This window comes from Eleginops maclovinus, chromosome 11 (genome assembly GCF_036324505.1).
Source record: "Eleginops maclovinus isolate JMC-PN-2008 ecotype Puerto Natales chromosome 11, JC_Emac_rtc_rv5, whole genome shotgun sequence".
Classification (NCBI taxonomy): domain Eukaryota; kingdom Metazoa; phylum Chordata; class Actinopteri; order Perciformes; family Eleginopidae; genus Eleginops; species Eleginops maclovinus.
In genome coordinates, this window is record NC_086359.1 from 6,798,894 (window position 1) to 6,815,101 (window position 16,208).

The 16,208-nt window shown below is 41.7% G+C and overlaps 1 protein-coding gene across 2 annotated transcripts; it reads left to right on the forward strand.

Moving 5' to 3' along the window:
• The first annotated feature begins 659 nt into the window (after window positions 1–659).
• On the forward strand, window positions 660–6,157 carry si:dkey-175g6.2 (ABC transporter F family member 4). Of its 2 annotated transcripts, none has more exons than XM_063895723.1 (2): window positions 660–882; window positions 2,810–6,157. In XM_063895723.1, the coding sequence occupies exon 2, from the start codon at window positions 2,839–2,841 to the stop codon at window positions 4,867–4,869; it is 2,031 nt and encodes a 676-aa protein (XP_063751793.1). In that variant the 5' UTR covers window positions 660–882; window positions 2,810–2,838; the 3' UTR covers window positions 4,870–6,157. The 2 variants fall into 2 exon arrangements, with proteins under 2 accessions (XP_063751793.1, XP_063751794.1); XM_063895724.1 differs by lacking the exon at window positions 660–882 and adding an exon at window positions 1,866–2,008.
• The last annotated feature ends 10,051 nt before the right edge of the window (window positions 6,158–16,208 follow it).

The following is a 16,208-nucleotide window of genomic DNA, read 5'->3' on the forward strand; positions in this document are numbered from 1 at the left end:
TGCTGCTGGCAGATGGAGAGCAGCCAGAAATCATGTGAGACAGCGTGTGGAAAATTGTGCAATCCCTGGAAATTGAGCCCAAATTGAGCAGCAAAGCACGGCTGCTCCCGTGGCCTGTGAGCCATGTAGCCACAGAGGATCAGGGCCACCTCAGACAAAAGCCCAACAACCAGGGCTGCAAAAGAAAAACGGCCCCTGGAGTGCACACCACTTTTCTGTCTGAAGCCGCAGATGCAAGTCATTGATTCTTTGGAGCACGTCACTAAATGACCCTAATTGAAAGCCTGTGAACGAGGTCACTTTTTTTCTCCCCCCCCCCCCCCCCCCCCCCCCACCAGCTCCTGAATCTTAAACATGTCGGAGCAGAGGAAGGAAGGAACACACTAACCTTCTTTAACATGTGAGAAGGAAAATGGCTGCGTACCAGCTCTATCTCTACAATTTTCTCTTTTCATTGAGGAAAAGTACTATTTCATTCATGCCATTTCCGTTCATTCATCAGCTGGGGCCAGCCTAGACTCACAGTGCCATCTCCCCACCAACATTCTTATCAATGGAAGTGACGTCAGCACAGCCTGCAGCTGGGGGGTGGGGGTGTGGTCACATGGTTCAGTGAGGGGTATATACAATAAAGTTGCGCTGACAGTGGAGCTGAAAACATTCACTCAATTGTACATTAGCGCCAGGGCTGCTGCCATACAAACACACCGCACAACTAAATAAAGATCAGCCAGTTTGTTATTTTCTTGATGTTGGTCACAGCCTGAAGAGAGAGGGGGAACAAACTGAAATTCTATCAGGTGATCCACCATTCATGAAATAATTTTGGCTTTACCCGCGTTGTGAGTTTCACTGCTTCCCCACCCCCCAGTGGGACTCCAGGTAAGTGGAACGAAATTTAATTTTGTATCCATCTCAATCCATGCCAGATAGGTCAGGACATTTCCTTACTGTTATTTATTTGATCATATGACTTTCTGATTTGATTTTGTATCAAAAAATAAAGGAGTGATGCATGCTTTAGACTTGATGAGTGTGAAAGAATTTCGTTTTCGATCTCAACTTTATCAAAATAATTCATGGTGTCTATAATTGTAAAGCAGATATGATCTTTGAAAAAATAAATAAAGTTAAACTAAATAGATTTTGTAACTTGAGATATAGAAACATATTTTTACAGTTAGTTTCCTTTTATTCTTTGTCTTTGTTTATTAGTTTCACTTAATTGAGAAATTAACACGTTGACGCATGTTTATTGATTTATCATGATAATTAGGAATTGTGACATATAAAAAAAACCAATAAAATACGTTGTTTTTATGGGGTGGGCGTAATTAAAGAATTAAGTGTCTACAATGCGCAAAATTGGTCTTAGAAAAAATGTCTACGTGGAATTACATCTCAAGAACCCCTGTAAAAAATTCGGTGTATAGTATAAAAACGTGCGAAATGTAGAGATTTAAAAGCCATTTTAATTCAATTAAGAGTCTTTGGTGGAGTAGGTACCTATCAAGTGGATTCGTTTCGTTTTCTACCTTGTTGATTCAGTTTTATAAAAATGGAAATAGTTAACAATTTGGGCTTCATGCTGTTCTGTGCTGCCCAAATTTGTGCTCGAATGCATTCCACCACTGAGGAGAAATATTCCCACACCACACAAGGACAAAGCCACGTTTCCACTGAACCCCACGTTCCTTGTTCAAAAAAGGCTTTGCAATCTAAAATCTAATATCCAGCTCATTTACAATTTGGATGGACCACTCAGGGACCGCAGGGTTAAATAACTCAACCGTAGCCAGCAGCTTTACGCATGACATCCCGGTGCGTGCCGTCTTTATCCCGGTGTCCTGGTCACATCGCTTTGACTCGTGGAATACCAAAACCACAGCCAATACACAGACAGAGCTCGGACCATTTCGTATTTTCTGCATTTTTCTTTTGAAATAGACGTTTTGCGCTCAAAAATGGCAAGTGCGTGCGTTCTGGTTGAGTTGGCTCCGATAAGGAGGTGAGCATTTTTTTTTAATTGCTAGATATTCTGACCGAAAATTCAATTCGTGCATTTCTTTATTGTTGTAACAGCTTAAGTGGTTACATTTCACGAGAATAGAAAAATATGACAGCATGAATCAATTAGTTCGGGCGGGGGAAATATATTAACTGGTTTAACGCACGACAAAAAAAAAAGGTTCATGCAGGTTCGAAGCGCAATTTCTGCATGCAAATTGTCACCTTCCTCAAAGGCTTGGGCAGTTATTTATCGAAATAATCCCGAAGGGGTTTATATCAGACATTTATCTCTGTGTTCAGATGCATGAGGCTGGATTGCCCCCCCCCCCAAAAAAAAGACCTGATAAGAAATATTATAAAGTACAAATAGATTTTCTATCAAAAACACACGGAATAAAATAACAGACATGAGAGAGACAAGCGTGTAACTTTCTTTGTTGGATTTGGCATAGCTCAATAGGCTGCGTTTGGCTGCGTGCTTTGTTCTCAAACGGGTGTTCAATTCAGAACTAATCACAGTATTAACTGCTTTTGTACGGTGGCTCCTCCATGGTGGAAAAATGTTCTGTCAGCATTTAAAACTGATTATCAATTCGTATATAAAATTAATGGCAGGCTATTTGTGCTCCAATACTTAAGTCAGTAAAGTATTTGTCATCCTCTGCACATTTAAAAAAAAACTAAACAGCTGTACATTATTGATTCAGATGTGCTCATATCAGCATTTCAAAAATGCCACAAGTGTAAATCATTTCTTTCTTTTGTCCCTCTCCCTTTGCCTTCTTCTTTTCTTCTTCAGGTGCTTAACCTCCCTCCTGCCAGTTCTGCATGGTCATGACCTGTCATCACGCCCCTTCCGCAGCCCACCTCATCCTATTGGTCCTGCTCATTGTCACTCCACAGCTGGCTGGCACCGCCCCTGCGTGGGGCGAGGGAAGGGAAGGAGGGGTGGAAGGGCGCACCCGGACAGACCTAAAGGAGGACAACCTTGCCTCGCCCCCATCAAAGAGTCTCTCCGGCCCTGACAACGTGTCGCTAGACCGTGGCTGGGGTGCGAGTCAAGATAACCTATCAGATAAATTGACTGACCCTGCGCAGATACTCGCTGTTCTTCTGGAGGCCTTGGACCACCCGAGGGAGAGTGAAATCCAGGGGGGCACAAACAGAGACTGGGTAGATGATCAGAGTCAGGAGCTGCCTTCCATTGAAGGCTTGGAGGGAGGTGAGATAAGCAGAAAAGGGGAGACAGAGGGTGAGAGGGGGGTGGAGGAGGAGGAGGGGGAAGAGGAGGGCCTAGGGGCTGATAAGGCTATTGAACAGCTAATTGTAGGCCATTTGACAGCTGCTCAGGGTGATGACTTAAAGGAAAGGAATGAGTATGATAAAAACACAAGGTCAGAGGCGGATCAAAGGTGGTCCGTGGAGGATGTGGGAGCTGAAAGTGAAAATGAGGAAGAAGGGAAACAAGAGGATGAGGGACAGGAAGAGGGAAACTATTTAGAAAGTTTATTAAACAAGGCAAGATCAGGTTCGGGCTCACAGGGAGAAGAGTCCTCTCTGCAGCGCAAAATAAGAGGCTACTTCCAAAACATTGACTTGGGTCTCCAAGATAATGAGATCCTGCCCCCTCTGAAGGGCTACAAGGCATACAACACTCAGCTAGCACGAGCAGGAAAGAAGCAGCACTGGGAGGAGAACCAGTCCAGCAACCGACCCTCCAAGGGGGGCAACTTTATGGACGACTTTGATGATGAAGGTGAGGAGCTGGAGGAGGAGGTTGAAGAAGAGGAGGAGAGCCTCTCCCACATGGAAGAGGAGGCCAGAGCTCGCGCAGAGAAACAGGAGGTGCTCCGGCAGCAGGAGGAGGCGGAGCGAGCCAGAGAGGAGGAGCAGAGGCTGGCCGACATCGCCTCTGACATGCTGCTGCAGTACATGGGGAGAAAGCAGCAGCCCTATATGAAGGCCCGGCAGAAAAGCAGCATGGGGGTCGCCAGCAACACTGCCGAGGACAAGCGTTCCGAAGAGGTCCTCCCCGACGAAGATGACCTCGACCAGCAAATGATCGACAGGCTGATCGAGATCAGCAGCAAACTGCATCTGCCCGCTGATGATGTCATTGAGATTATTAGTGACGTAGAAGAGAAGAAGAAGAAAAGGAAAGAGTTGCAAATGCTGCCTACCAACAGCAACCCCGTTGCCCCGCGCTTTAGGCCTCTGGTACCTCCTCCTCTGGCTGCACCTCCTATCTACCACTACACAGCCTCAAAAAACCCCAAGAAAGCTCCTTATAGGTACAACAAGTCCAACAAAAAATGGCACAAGGACAATGTCAAGTCATACAAGCAGGACTATTGGTATAAGCCTCAGAAGCAGCTTGACTACTGGTATAAGCCCCAGAAACAATTTCTAGCCTTCCCCTCTTATCCATACTACCAGAAGCCATATCGAGCGTACTACCCTGTTTATTTCCCATATCCCAAAGCACAGTACTATGGCAAGCCCTCGCCATCCAGAGACCAGCCGTTCGGCCCCCAGGAACTTGACCTCCAGCCCCCAAGGCGCAGGCACCGGGGTGGGGGTAAGAACCGTGGTCATGGCTGGAGGCAGCAGCCAGCGCCACGCCTGCCTCTCACCCCTTATATCTCTAACTATATCCTTCCTCACCCACGGACCTACCAACCCCTACCTCCGCCTAAACCAATAACCCCGCCCAGGAGAGGCAGGCGACCCCCATTCGTCTATCAACAAGTCACACCGGGAGATGACTATGAGGAAGATGGACTGGTGCCTCAGCTGGACAGTGAAGAGGAACTGGAAAACTTTATTGAGAGGATCTACATGAAACGCAGAATGTATTGAGAGATTTTTTGGACATTTTGTCAGATCAGTGCGACTGACAGAGATGGGATAGATTTACAGTAGCTGGAGAGAGGCTAAAAGACAGGGGTAATGACTCAGATGAGATATGTGTTTTGGGCCTGAGGAAAATTTGAGAGTCAAGGAGTAAAAAGTAAGATTTCTGTTGTTTTAATCACTGTATTTCTTGTTGATTTTCTTGGTCAGGGAGATGATGAAGGGGTCTCGGTTTTAGCTCCCTGTAACCATGTTCAGCCTCTTGCTCAGTTTACATTTTGAAACAGAACATACCATGGTGTATGTCTGCCTCCATTCAGGTCAATCTCTGATGCTCTTGCATTATACAGAGTTTTCTAGAGGACACACGGCCACACACACACACACACTTACACCCACACGGCCACACACACACACAACCACAAACACTTGCATCAACACAACTACATGTACTCAAATGTTGGACACATTCACAAGCTGATGTGCCAATTGCAAGAGAACCATGTTTACAACATCACTTTGTATCTTTTGTTTTATATTCTGTATGTCATATTACAAAACTAAAGTAGTTCAATGACTTCTACGAATATAAAAAAACAGAACACTGCTATTGTCAAATGTTCAATGACAGTATATTTTGTTGTATTTGATGTGTGTAGTTGCCTTTCTTATTCCCGATTGGATCACCTTTAAAGAGCTGCAATTTGCAAAGGTGCAAAATACACACATTTCATTTTTTCAGAGTTAAGGTTTTAGACTTTTGCCTTACAAGCAGCATGATTCTTTAAGGGAAACATCATATTGCATAATATTATAATTTCAACCGGTCCCTATGTAGAAACCCTGTGGACTCCAAAAGCACAAACTTAAACACTACACACTTCCAACCTGGTGGACGAAGGGTTTTCAATCATTTTGGGATCCAGAGGTTATTGTGTTAACTTATTTCTGGCAGTACTACCATAAATAACATAACCACCACACCGCTCCTTGACATTGAAGGAGGCCTTCACATTTTTTAATCACATTCTTGGCCATATTCCTCGTATCATCTATTATCTATGTTGGACCTTTCTTTACACAAAATACTTGAAATCACACTCATCTGTTCTGCAGCCTTTTAAAACAGATTTCCACCAAGAGGCTACAAACATTTTGTTCATTTTCAGGAGATATTCATTGAAAAGTTTCAGGCCGGGGAGTCAGGGATTGTGCTTAAACCGTTAAATGCACGTCTTTCTACTTGCATCTTAAAAAATGAACAAAAAAAAACAAAAAAAAGAGAAAAAATAAAACAGTAAAGGGATTTGACAATGGTTATTTTCTCTGAATAAACTGTGAACATAAAAAAAAGAAATCTCAAAGGAGGAGGGCCACTGTGTCCGCAGTGAAGCCATCTGTCTTGTAAAAGGAGAGTGTTGTTGTTGATGTCACCTTTAGCATTGTAAGATGTACAGTGTGAAATAAATATGCCCGTGCAATGTGTAAATAACAGCATGATGATTACTAGTTTTGCTATATGATAAAAAATAAAAGCAATTATTTTATTAAAGTTCAGTTTTTTAATGGCTTTTTGGCGAGTGCTATGTTGATACTTGAGTAACATATCGGAATACACAAAAAAAAGACGATTAGCTGAAGCGTAGCGACAGAACGACTCACACAGTTGCATTAACATGGAGACAAATGAAGGAAAAACCTTTAGAGGGAAATTGTTCTACTCCTAGGCAATCAGAAAATGAACATGAGAAAAACAATAAGAAGTGAATTGAAAAATGGGAGGAAAAACAAACAAAAAATGAAAAGAAAAAAAAGTCAGAAGGAGGAAAATGGTAACTGCAGTGATTGATGAGTCACATGATTGGTGGATGAGTCATCCATCTGTACACTTTACTGCGCAGGAACACACACACACACACACACACACACACACACACACACACACACACACACACACACACACACACACACACACACACACACACACACACACACACACACACACACACACACACACACACACACACACACACACACACACACACACACACACACACACACACACACACACACACACTCTCTTTGAGCTGTATAGTAATTTAGCTGCTGGCATTCAAGATAAAGATTGAGTCATGTTCGCTCCTGCCTCGAGTCGGCCAATCAGCCGGTGGAAAGGTGTTTGGTAGATAGGTTTTTTGCCATATCTTGTTTCCACACCTCCTCCCTCTCACTTCACATGGGCAATATGCCCTTATGCTTTAATTCCTTGAAGTGCGCCTGGCTGCCGTTTGTTTGGCATCACAACGAACCCAATGTACTCTGTCAGGGCTACAAACACTGACAGTGATTAGCAGGCAGTCAATATGCTCTAATTGCATGTTATCTTGCAAGTTTGCTCACCAGTTGATTGCAATGGTACCTTTCATGGTCGTATCTTGGCTTGTTGAGTGATTTCTGGACACCGTGTAATGAATGCAGATTTATGATTGCAGCTTGCACCATCTGTACTGCTTGGATATTCAGTGACTGGCTGTAAAAATGGAAAAAAGCCTTCATGAGGTTGTGACCAGAGGGATTTTAAAATGTTATGATGTGCGAAGTTGTGCTACAGAAACAAAAAAAAAAGACTACATGAGCCACTGAAAGCTTAGTAAGTGACCCCTGTCTTCAATATTTATATTCAGCATGTAGTGATATGCCATATGCTGCTCTTATACAAACACAAAGTATTAGTTTGACATTTAATACATTTAAAAAGCGTAAGACAAGAAGATCATTACTTCTTTCATGTCTGTAATTTCAGCAGGAAGTTATCCCAGCTTAAAATAATACTCAAATAATGGATCATTAATTCATAAACATCTACTTTCTCTTTTTGATTTCTTTACAAGGTCCGTTCACAGGTCTTGGGAAATACACCTGCATATGTGGGTGAAAAAAAGTTATATGAAGCCTTTTGCAGCTCGAGAGTGAGCCTCGGGAAATCTGAAGTGCCTCATGAGTCAGTGTTGAGGCTGAAAACTACAAGTTTGAAAAGGAAAAACACCTGGAGGTGTGGAATGCCGTTAGGAAGAAGAACATTGCTCTGTAGCTTGCTCTGGCACTCATCATATTTGTTATGTGTGGACATTTTGGGATCTCCATTAGAAATCAAAGTTGTTTTTTTAGCTTGTATGTTTATTTTGAGTCTGAGAAGAATGACGCAGCTGACAAATATTATTAAGAGGATAGAAGTACCATCAGTAATATCAAAACACAAAGCCTTATTTCTACAGATATAACTATAGTGAGTAACCAGCAGCATTTTCTAAATCCCAAGACACCTCTGCTTTCCTTCACAGGTGAAACACTTTGACAAAAAGTACTTAAAGCTAAAAGTTTGTCCTACTGTAAGACTGAGATGAGTCAGAAACAGCAACAGGACTCCCTTATGTCACTAAGGACGGCTAACAATCAGTGGAACGCTGCAGATAATAAGCTACATCTCGTCAGGGTTTTGGTAAAGTACACAAATTGTACCATATTTTCATGGCAGCTGAGTGAATAAAGATCAAATCAGGTCACCAATAAATAATAAAAGAACCCAGACCACCAGAGGTAAACTCTACTTCAGATTTAAACCGCATTTGTTTGACAATATGTGTGCATAGCGTCCATGAGGTTTTGTTGTTTGCTGATATATCCAAGTAGAAATAAAGTTTCTCTGCCTCTTTGCCTTCTTTCCCTCCTCTGTCTTTAGTCAGATTGCATTTCCAGTACTATGTTAGAAAATTACTCAATGGTAGACTGGGATGCAGTGTATATATGTAGTGCTATCATTGTAAAACGGAGGATGTGATTACAACACTGGCTAACACATGCATGATACTTAACGGTGTGTATAACGTTGATGCTCACACACCTTTGCTTATGAGCCTTTCATTAAGTCCTCTGTCACACTTTGTTGCCAAACCACAAACAAAAAAAAGCATTGTTGAGATGCTGATATTTACATTCACATTTTTACATAAAAACACAAAATTGAGATTTTTAAAAACTCCAGCACAATAGGATAATTGTGTGTGAAGCTTTAGATCACATTACGTCCATATAGTAATCATTCATATTTTGCCTGGTGGGTGCGCTATAATTAAAATGCAATTTGAATTTTTCAAAGGCTCCAACTCTCAGAGGCACACGATTTGGTAAACATCCAGCTCCTGGTACAAAAGAGTCTGACAGCAAAGCAATTCATCAGTAATGGCCCCAAGAAGCCAATGCATTTACAAAAGCAGAAACACGAGGAAAAATGCCAGCCATTAGAAGAGTGCATTTTTCATTAATACAGTTTTAAGACCTTCAGAATCTGATTAATAATGATCATGCATTTTTAAAGCAGTGGGGATTTTGGCTGAACCTTAAACTTTAAATGCCAGCATGGTATTAGCTAAAACATATTTACTGTGCATGTCTGCAAATAAAGTATAGTCACAGTGTCCAAAGAAGTGATGCAGAAATGTGCAAAATTACCGATATCAGTTAAAAGTTCCAGGGCAATAGATGTGTTTACACTTCAGGGATGACAACATGAAAAAAGACTAAATCAACCATTACTGATACAAAACAGGTCATACTAGGTTGCATGGCAACTAGCAGTATCTTGTTGTTTTTTCTGTTCAGTAAAAAGATTCATTTTTATGCTATTCTGATGTGTTTTCATCTTTACTTATCATCTCTGTACATGTCGGCTCTGCTTTGGGTCTTGTGACATGATTAAGCAGCTATATTGGCTTAGATCTTCTTAATAGAAAGTGTTTTTTTAAGATGTTTCAGGTTAAACTTAGATCAAATTTAAATAAATCAAAACTACACTGTATATATGCTCAGTCTTTATACCCTTTGTTTGTGTTTACCATTGCTGTCGCTTTTTTTCCACAATGAGTGAAGTTTCCTGATTTTGCAAATGCTTTGACATATGCACTTGTTCAAAACACACAATGTTTTTTCCTCCTTGGTTGCTTCATCTTGCGCTGTGAAACTCATGGTCAATGTGCTGGTTTTCACACCTCTTCTGTAGCTGAAAAATGCTTCTCATTGGTATTTAACTTAGAACTTGACCCGTCTTTGTTGCAGTGTTTGTAACTGTGATTACATGACTTAAAAATTAAAGACCATCGAGGCCTCCCGGGATGCCTTTTTCTGAACCAGAAATTCGACAAATCTGAAAATCTGTACTGTGAAAATGTGATAACAAGCGTAGCAATGTGATGAGCTTTAATGGATATTTGTCAGTTTCAATCTCTAATTTGCAAAGTATGATTCTAGCAAGAGGAATAAGAAGAAGAAGAGGAAGAGGAAGAGGAAGAGGAAGGGAAGGAGAAGGAGAAGGAGAAGGAGAAGGAGAAGAGAAGATGATATACTTTATTAATCCCTTGAAGGGAAATTTCTTTCCCCACTCTGTGGTGTTTACACACACATTACACACACATTACACAAGGCAGTGGTAACAGTTTGCTTAGATTGTTTGTCGTGTTCCTGTACGACAGCTTTAACTGAGCTTTTACAGCTTGCAACTTTTGGCTTGTTTTATATAACTTTGGTCAGCTTTTGTGGACCAGAGAATACAATCACTGAGAAGAAACCTGAAATGAGTTTCCTATACAAACATTAGATGCGGCAAACCCCTACAAATCAATTCCTCTGGGCCTAAATATAGGGTTAGTTAGCTAGTATCACAAAATGACTCGAAATGCTTGCAAACAACTGAGAGAAGTATAACATATAGATGAGTTTAGATCTTCTTTAGATATCCTCAAACAGTCGAGAACTTTCCATACGATGCGACTCCTGACCTCAAACCGTTTTTCAAAGGGAACCTGAACCTCATTGCATCTCTCTCCTCCCCATCTTTGTTAAATGTGTTGTCTGTTAAACTAACATTGTTGAACATATTCTTTGCCACATAATACGCCTCATCAGCCATGCTTTCACTGGCCATTAGGACAACAGAGGCAGAGATGAGAAGCCCTGTCCCTTGAACACGCATCCTTTGTTTATGATCTCTGCAACCCTCGTCTTCCTGCTCTCTCCTTTCATCTCCTCTTCCCCATTCTTTATCCTGCTCTCTACCCTAATTCCCATTTTCTCCCTTTTTCCTTCAATTATCCATGCCCCCCCCCCCCCCCCCACTCCCCCTTAATGCTCCCTTACACCCAATCTTCCTATCCTTTTCTTCTTTATCCTCTCTCCATTTCTTGTTTTGTATGCAAGCCCCTAGGGAGAGAAATGGGTGAAAAGCACTCTCTCTGCACCACTGTCACAAAAGACTGGTGAGTCATCGCCACTTATGTTCCTGTCTCCCTCCTCCCACAAAAAACACACACATGTACAGGAAAAACACTCAAATTACTCCTTACCTGCCGTGCACTTACAGGTAGACACGTACGGACACACACATCAGGTATTGTGCTGTCACACATCACAAACACACACCATTAAACACCATACAAGCACATGCACACACACATTCCACAGCTCTTTAAAAAGACCCTGAAATTAAAACCCAAGTCACATAATTTAGTTGATCATTGTGTTTGAGCCTCCATTCATGTGCGCTTCGTGTCATATCTTACAGGATTATGAGGAGTTTTCATGATTGGAAACTCATGTCAAATGAGACAGCTGCACAAGCAAAAGTACCCTGCCCCTGGACTATAGGGGAGACTAGAGCAAATAACTGGCTGAAAAATCGACATAAGTGAGGGGGGAAAGCGAGAAAGGCAGAAATTCCCAGGGGAATGTGGCTTTTGTCTATCTACCGTTTATCAGCCACAAAGAAAATGCTCTTCCTCCATCTGCTGGAGGAATGAGTCCCTTACAATGCAGTCATGCTGCTGTTATGTGCACAAGATGGCAGTCCTGGATGAACACAATGTACAGACTGATGCTGAGCTGCAGCAAAAGATAATAATACTTAGAGAATAATGATTTTCTTTTTATATTGTCAGATTTTTTACATGGTGTCAAGGCTATTCATCAATCCGTCAATGCGTTTGACTTTGTCTATGTGTGTGTGTGTGTGTGTGTGTGTGTGTGTGTGTGTGTGTGTGTGTGTGTGTGTGTGTGTGTGTGTGTGTGTGTGTGTGTGTGTAGTTATCCGATCTTGCTAGCTCAATAGTTTCAGTGATGTAAGAATGTAAGAAGTATCCTTCACCAAAGTATTTTAGAAAAACTACAACAAAGTAAAGAACTAAGAGTAAAGTGTACTTTAAGAATCAAAAAGTCAAAGTACACATTTGGCAGAATGGCCCCAAAATCTTTTTGTAGCAGGTAAATGTGGGGTCTTTTCATCCAATTTATCATTGGAATGTTACAAGTTTATCTACTTGTATTTATCATAACAAGTAGATAAACTGTAACTAGAAGCTTAATCCCACAGAAACATGTAGTGAAGTCAAAAGTTGACTATAACAAATTTCCTTCTGCACTCGACAAGATCTGTTTCGTTCACCCTCAACGCAAAACGCCCCATTTGTACAGTTCGATATGTTTAAACAACTACAAGTCTATTGTTAAGACCACACATAACATAAATCCAAGACAAAACTGACAGAAGGGCAAGATTCAGAGAAACAAAAAATACTATTACAACTCTTTCTGCTACTTCAGCACCACGGACAGCGCCATGGATTTATCAATACACAGCAAAGATAGGCTACTGATATTTAAGCCATAGTAAGGGGCATAGATTACAACGTGCACAAACATCAGTCAGATACAATCTCAATGAATCAGGCAGACTATTCCAACAACCCCACTGCACCATCTCTGCTTCCACCGGATTGGGAGCTGGGTTGGCAGTTTAACAAAGTATTAAGCTTAGAAGGGTTTTTATCAACGTATGCACAATGAGAAAAAGACATCTTCTAGGTTTTGAACCTGTGTTTTGTTTTGGTCCTAGCAGGCCTGCTTAGTAAACAGACTACACCGCAGAGACCTCTGAGTCCTCACCTGATTACTCTTTACAGAAACCTGCTTGTGAGCTATTCAGACACATGAAATATTAAAGGCCTGGAGTTTCCGTTTCACACACAAAGTGGGAGGGGAGACGGCTGAGAGGCAAACAGACGGGTGGAATGACAGGGGCAGACGAAGACAGGGACATTTCTGAGGACTGTGGGATTAAGAAGAAATAACACATAAGGCACCCCGGGAGGGACATGAGCAGGGATGGAGGGAGAGAGGGAGGAACAGGGAGAGAGCACCCAGAGGTAAGCTGGGGAGAATGTGAATGTTTATGCCTGATCAGGTGCTCGCCTTCAAGTGTAACAGTAGAGGCCTTACCGGTGTAATCAGCTGAAGATTGATTGGCTGATAACCTTTCTAGTGAGGCTGTTAGGAGGGCATGTTTTCTAATTCTGCTGCTTCCTTCTCAAACCTCAGTGAGACGTCTTCCCCCCAGGCTGACATGCCGACTCAGAGCTGCAGTGAGGAGAGCAACAAGCCAGAAAACTTCCAGGAGCCAGAGCAGGAGGAGGGGGAGGTCGCCAGTGGAGCCTGTGATGGAGAGGTAGAGGGAAAAATACACAGCACACCAACATCCATGTTATTAACAGCCTCATCATCAGCATTAAAGAGTGTAAATTGTGTTTTGTGCATGTAAAGGATGTTAAGGGAGGGAGTTTCTCTCCCACACACTCCCCTCCCTGTCTGAAACGCCTCAATTGGACTCCTTTGTTTACGTCCGTAACATAATGACATAACTATGTGACAGATGCACTTTTATTGGCTTGCTCTACAACACATTGTAAGTGATACGCTAAGGGGCGGGACATCTATAAGCGGTTGACCAATCACAACAGAGCCAGCCAGCTAACCAATCAGAGCAGACTGGGCTCTGGTTTCAGACAGAGGGTGAAAAGAAGTGCAGCAGCACAGTAGAAAAGTATAGTAGAAACACTATATTAAGCGACACACATTTCTGATATCGATATAGGTCGTGGAGGATCTATGTATCAGTGAAGCAGAGACCTCACCACAGGAGACCCTCGTATCCACAAACACACAGGATGATGCCGACTGCCTCCCATTGTCCCCCCTGCCAACAGAGGAAGAGTCAAGCCCCCCTACAGTGTCATCTGATCCCTCTGACACACAGAGTATACACACACACACACACACACACACACACACACACACACACACACACACACACACACACACACACACACACACACACACACACACACACACACACACACACACACACACACACACACACACACACACACACACACACACACACACACACACACACACACACACACACACACACACACACACACACACAAATAACCAGCATGTGAGGCTGTACTTTGTGTCTGTGTTCTCACAGGTCGCCTGTCTGAACCCTGCTGGTATTGCCTGAGGTCTCTCGACTCAGAGGGTCGGCCTGAAACTCCTGAACAGGTTTCAACACTTCTGTCTAAACACATCATGTCACTGAGACATGGCTGATCCGATACATTGTGAAGTGGAAAAAGCAAAATGCAAAGTGAATTCACCTCTCTTACCATCGAAAGTAACATCGATGCAGAGAAATGTCACCAATTTAAGGACATATTGTAAAATGCAAAACCCACATAAAGTCGCTCTGTACTTTGTGGAGATAAACGGGTTTTTTTCTGTCACCTGCTGGGTTCAGATGAAATACTGTTAAGCTGCAATCAGAACTAAAACATGAATTCATATACTGCAGTCATAGTAACAAAATAAATAGGCGTGGCACAGGAGTCGCATTTTAATATAAAGAGTAAAGTTGTAATATAAAATAAGTGAAGGCCCAGAGAGAAAACTAAAAACAATACAATAAAATTAAAAGTGTAAAACAGGAAGATTGTACAGATACCGTACCATTATGTATAGTTTAGAAACTCTGGAGCACATATTGTACTTTTGACATTTCTATTTTTGATAATGGCTTCAGTTAAAACCTACATTGCAGGTTAAGATCAAATATAGAAACAAGCATTAAAGTAACTAAAATAAACCTTACTGCAATATCAAAGTGCTATAATCCAACTCTAATCCAATGATATAATAAACATGATTCTGGGCCATTCTGCACAACATTCTCAAAAATGTGCACTTTTACACAACTAAGATATTAAATTCTGGACTATTACTTGTCAGACAGTATTTCTACACTTGAGTAATTCTACTTTTACTATAGTACAATATGTGAGTACTACTTCCACCCCTGCCACTTTTGTGCTTTGTTACAGGAGGACTTGAATTCTTTGTCATCATCGCCCTCTAGTGGCCAGAGAGTGAGCTACCAGTCCGACCCTCGACCTCACTTTGGGGTAGCTTGTTCCTCGCACTCAACGTGTAGCCCTCTGTGGGGCAGTGAGGGGCCCTGCTGGGGGCAAAGGAACCAGGAAGTACCCGATGAAACACAAACCTGCCCTCACTGCCATCTGGGGCTAACCCCTGACACACTGCTTTGGCATGAGGTTGGCACTGACACACACAGACATAAATAGAGACACACAAGCTCACATTCTCAACTAAACATACCAAAGCGTATTATCGCTGTGTTTACCAGGGATCCTCTAAATGTTTTATGTCTCTCTCTCTCTCTCTCTCTGCACAGGCTAAGTGTCTACTGTTTGAAGGGCGGAAGGACTCAAAGAATTAAAGGATTCATTATCAGATAAATTAAATGTAATGCAACTATATCTTACAGTATGTACTTTTAATATATTCTGTATTACTCAGGAAATGTGCAATATCAGTTTCTTCTTACATCTAAGTTTAGACATGTCCATTCTTCTATTTCATTTTGAGTAGATGTTTATTTTCTGTAAAAGCATGTAATGATGTGTTAACACAAATCAAATAAATGTGAACAAAATCAGTCTGTCTTTTTAAATATGAAACGCAATGCTCAATGTTTTAGGTAAAAAATGCATCGATAGTTGCTGGTAATCAAATAACACATATTTAACATTGCAGCTATTCATCTTAATAAATGAATAAGTGTTTATTTATCTCAACAATGGTTCTCTTTAATAGGATGAAGCACTCTATAATTTATTTATCAGTGTTGTCCAAGGTGGGGTTTTTTGTATTTATTTGAATGTTTTTCGGGACTAAACATTCCGCGGTAGGTTCATCCACTGCTTTAGTGAGAGCAGTTTCAACCCACTCTCTGTCTCCCATTTCTCACCGAGTACTGAGGTAATGTTGTTTCACATTTTCACATTTCAGATCTTTGTGACTATTATGTAAATCCCTTATTAAATCCAACACCTAACCATACTTTGTTTTGGTCGAATTCTGCAGCGCCAGGATTAAAAACAAAA

What these genes read in the sequence shown, in the direction of transcription:
- si:dkey-175g6.2 (XM_063895723.1), top strand. Translation starts at nt 2,839, where the DNA reads ATGGTCATGACCTGTCATCACGCCCCTTCCGCAGCCCACCTCATCCTA.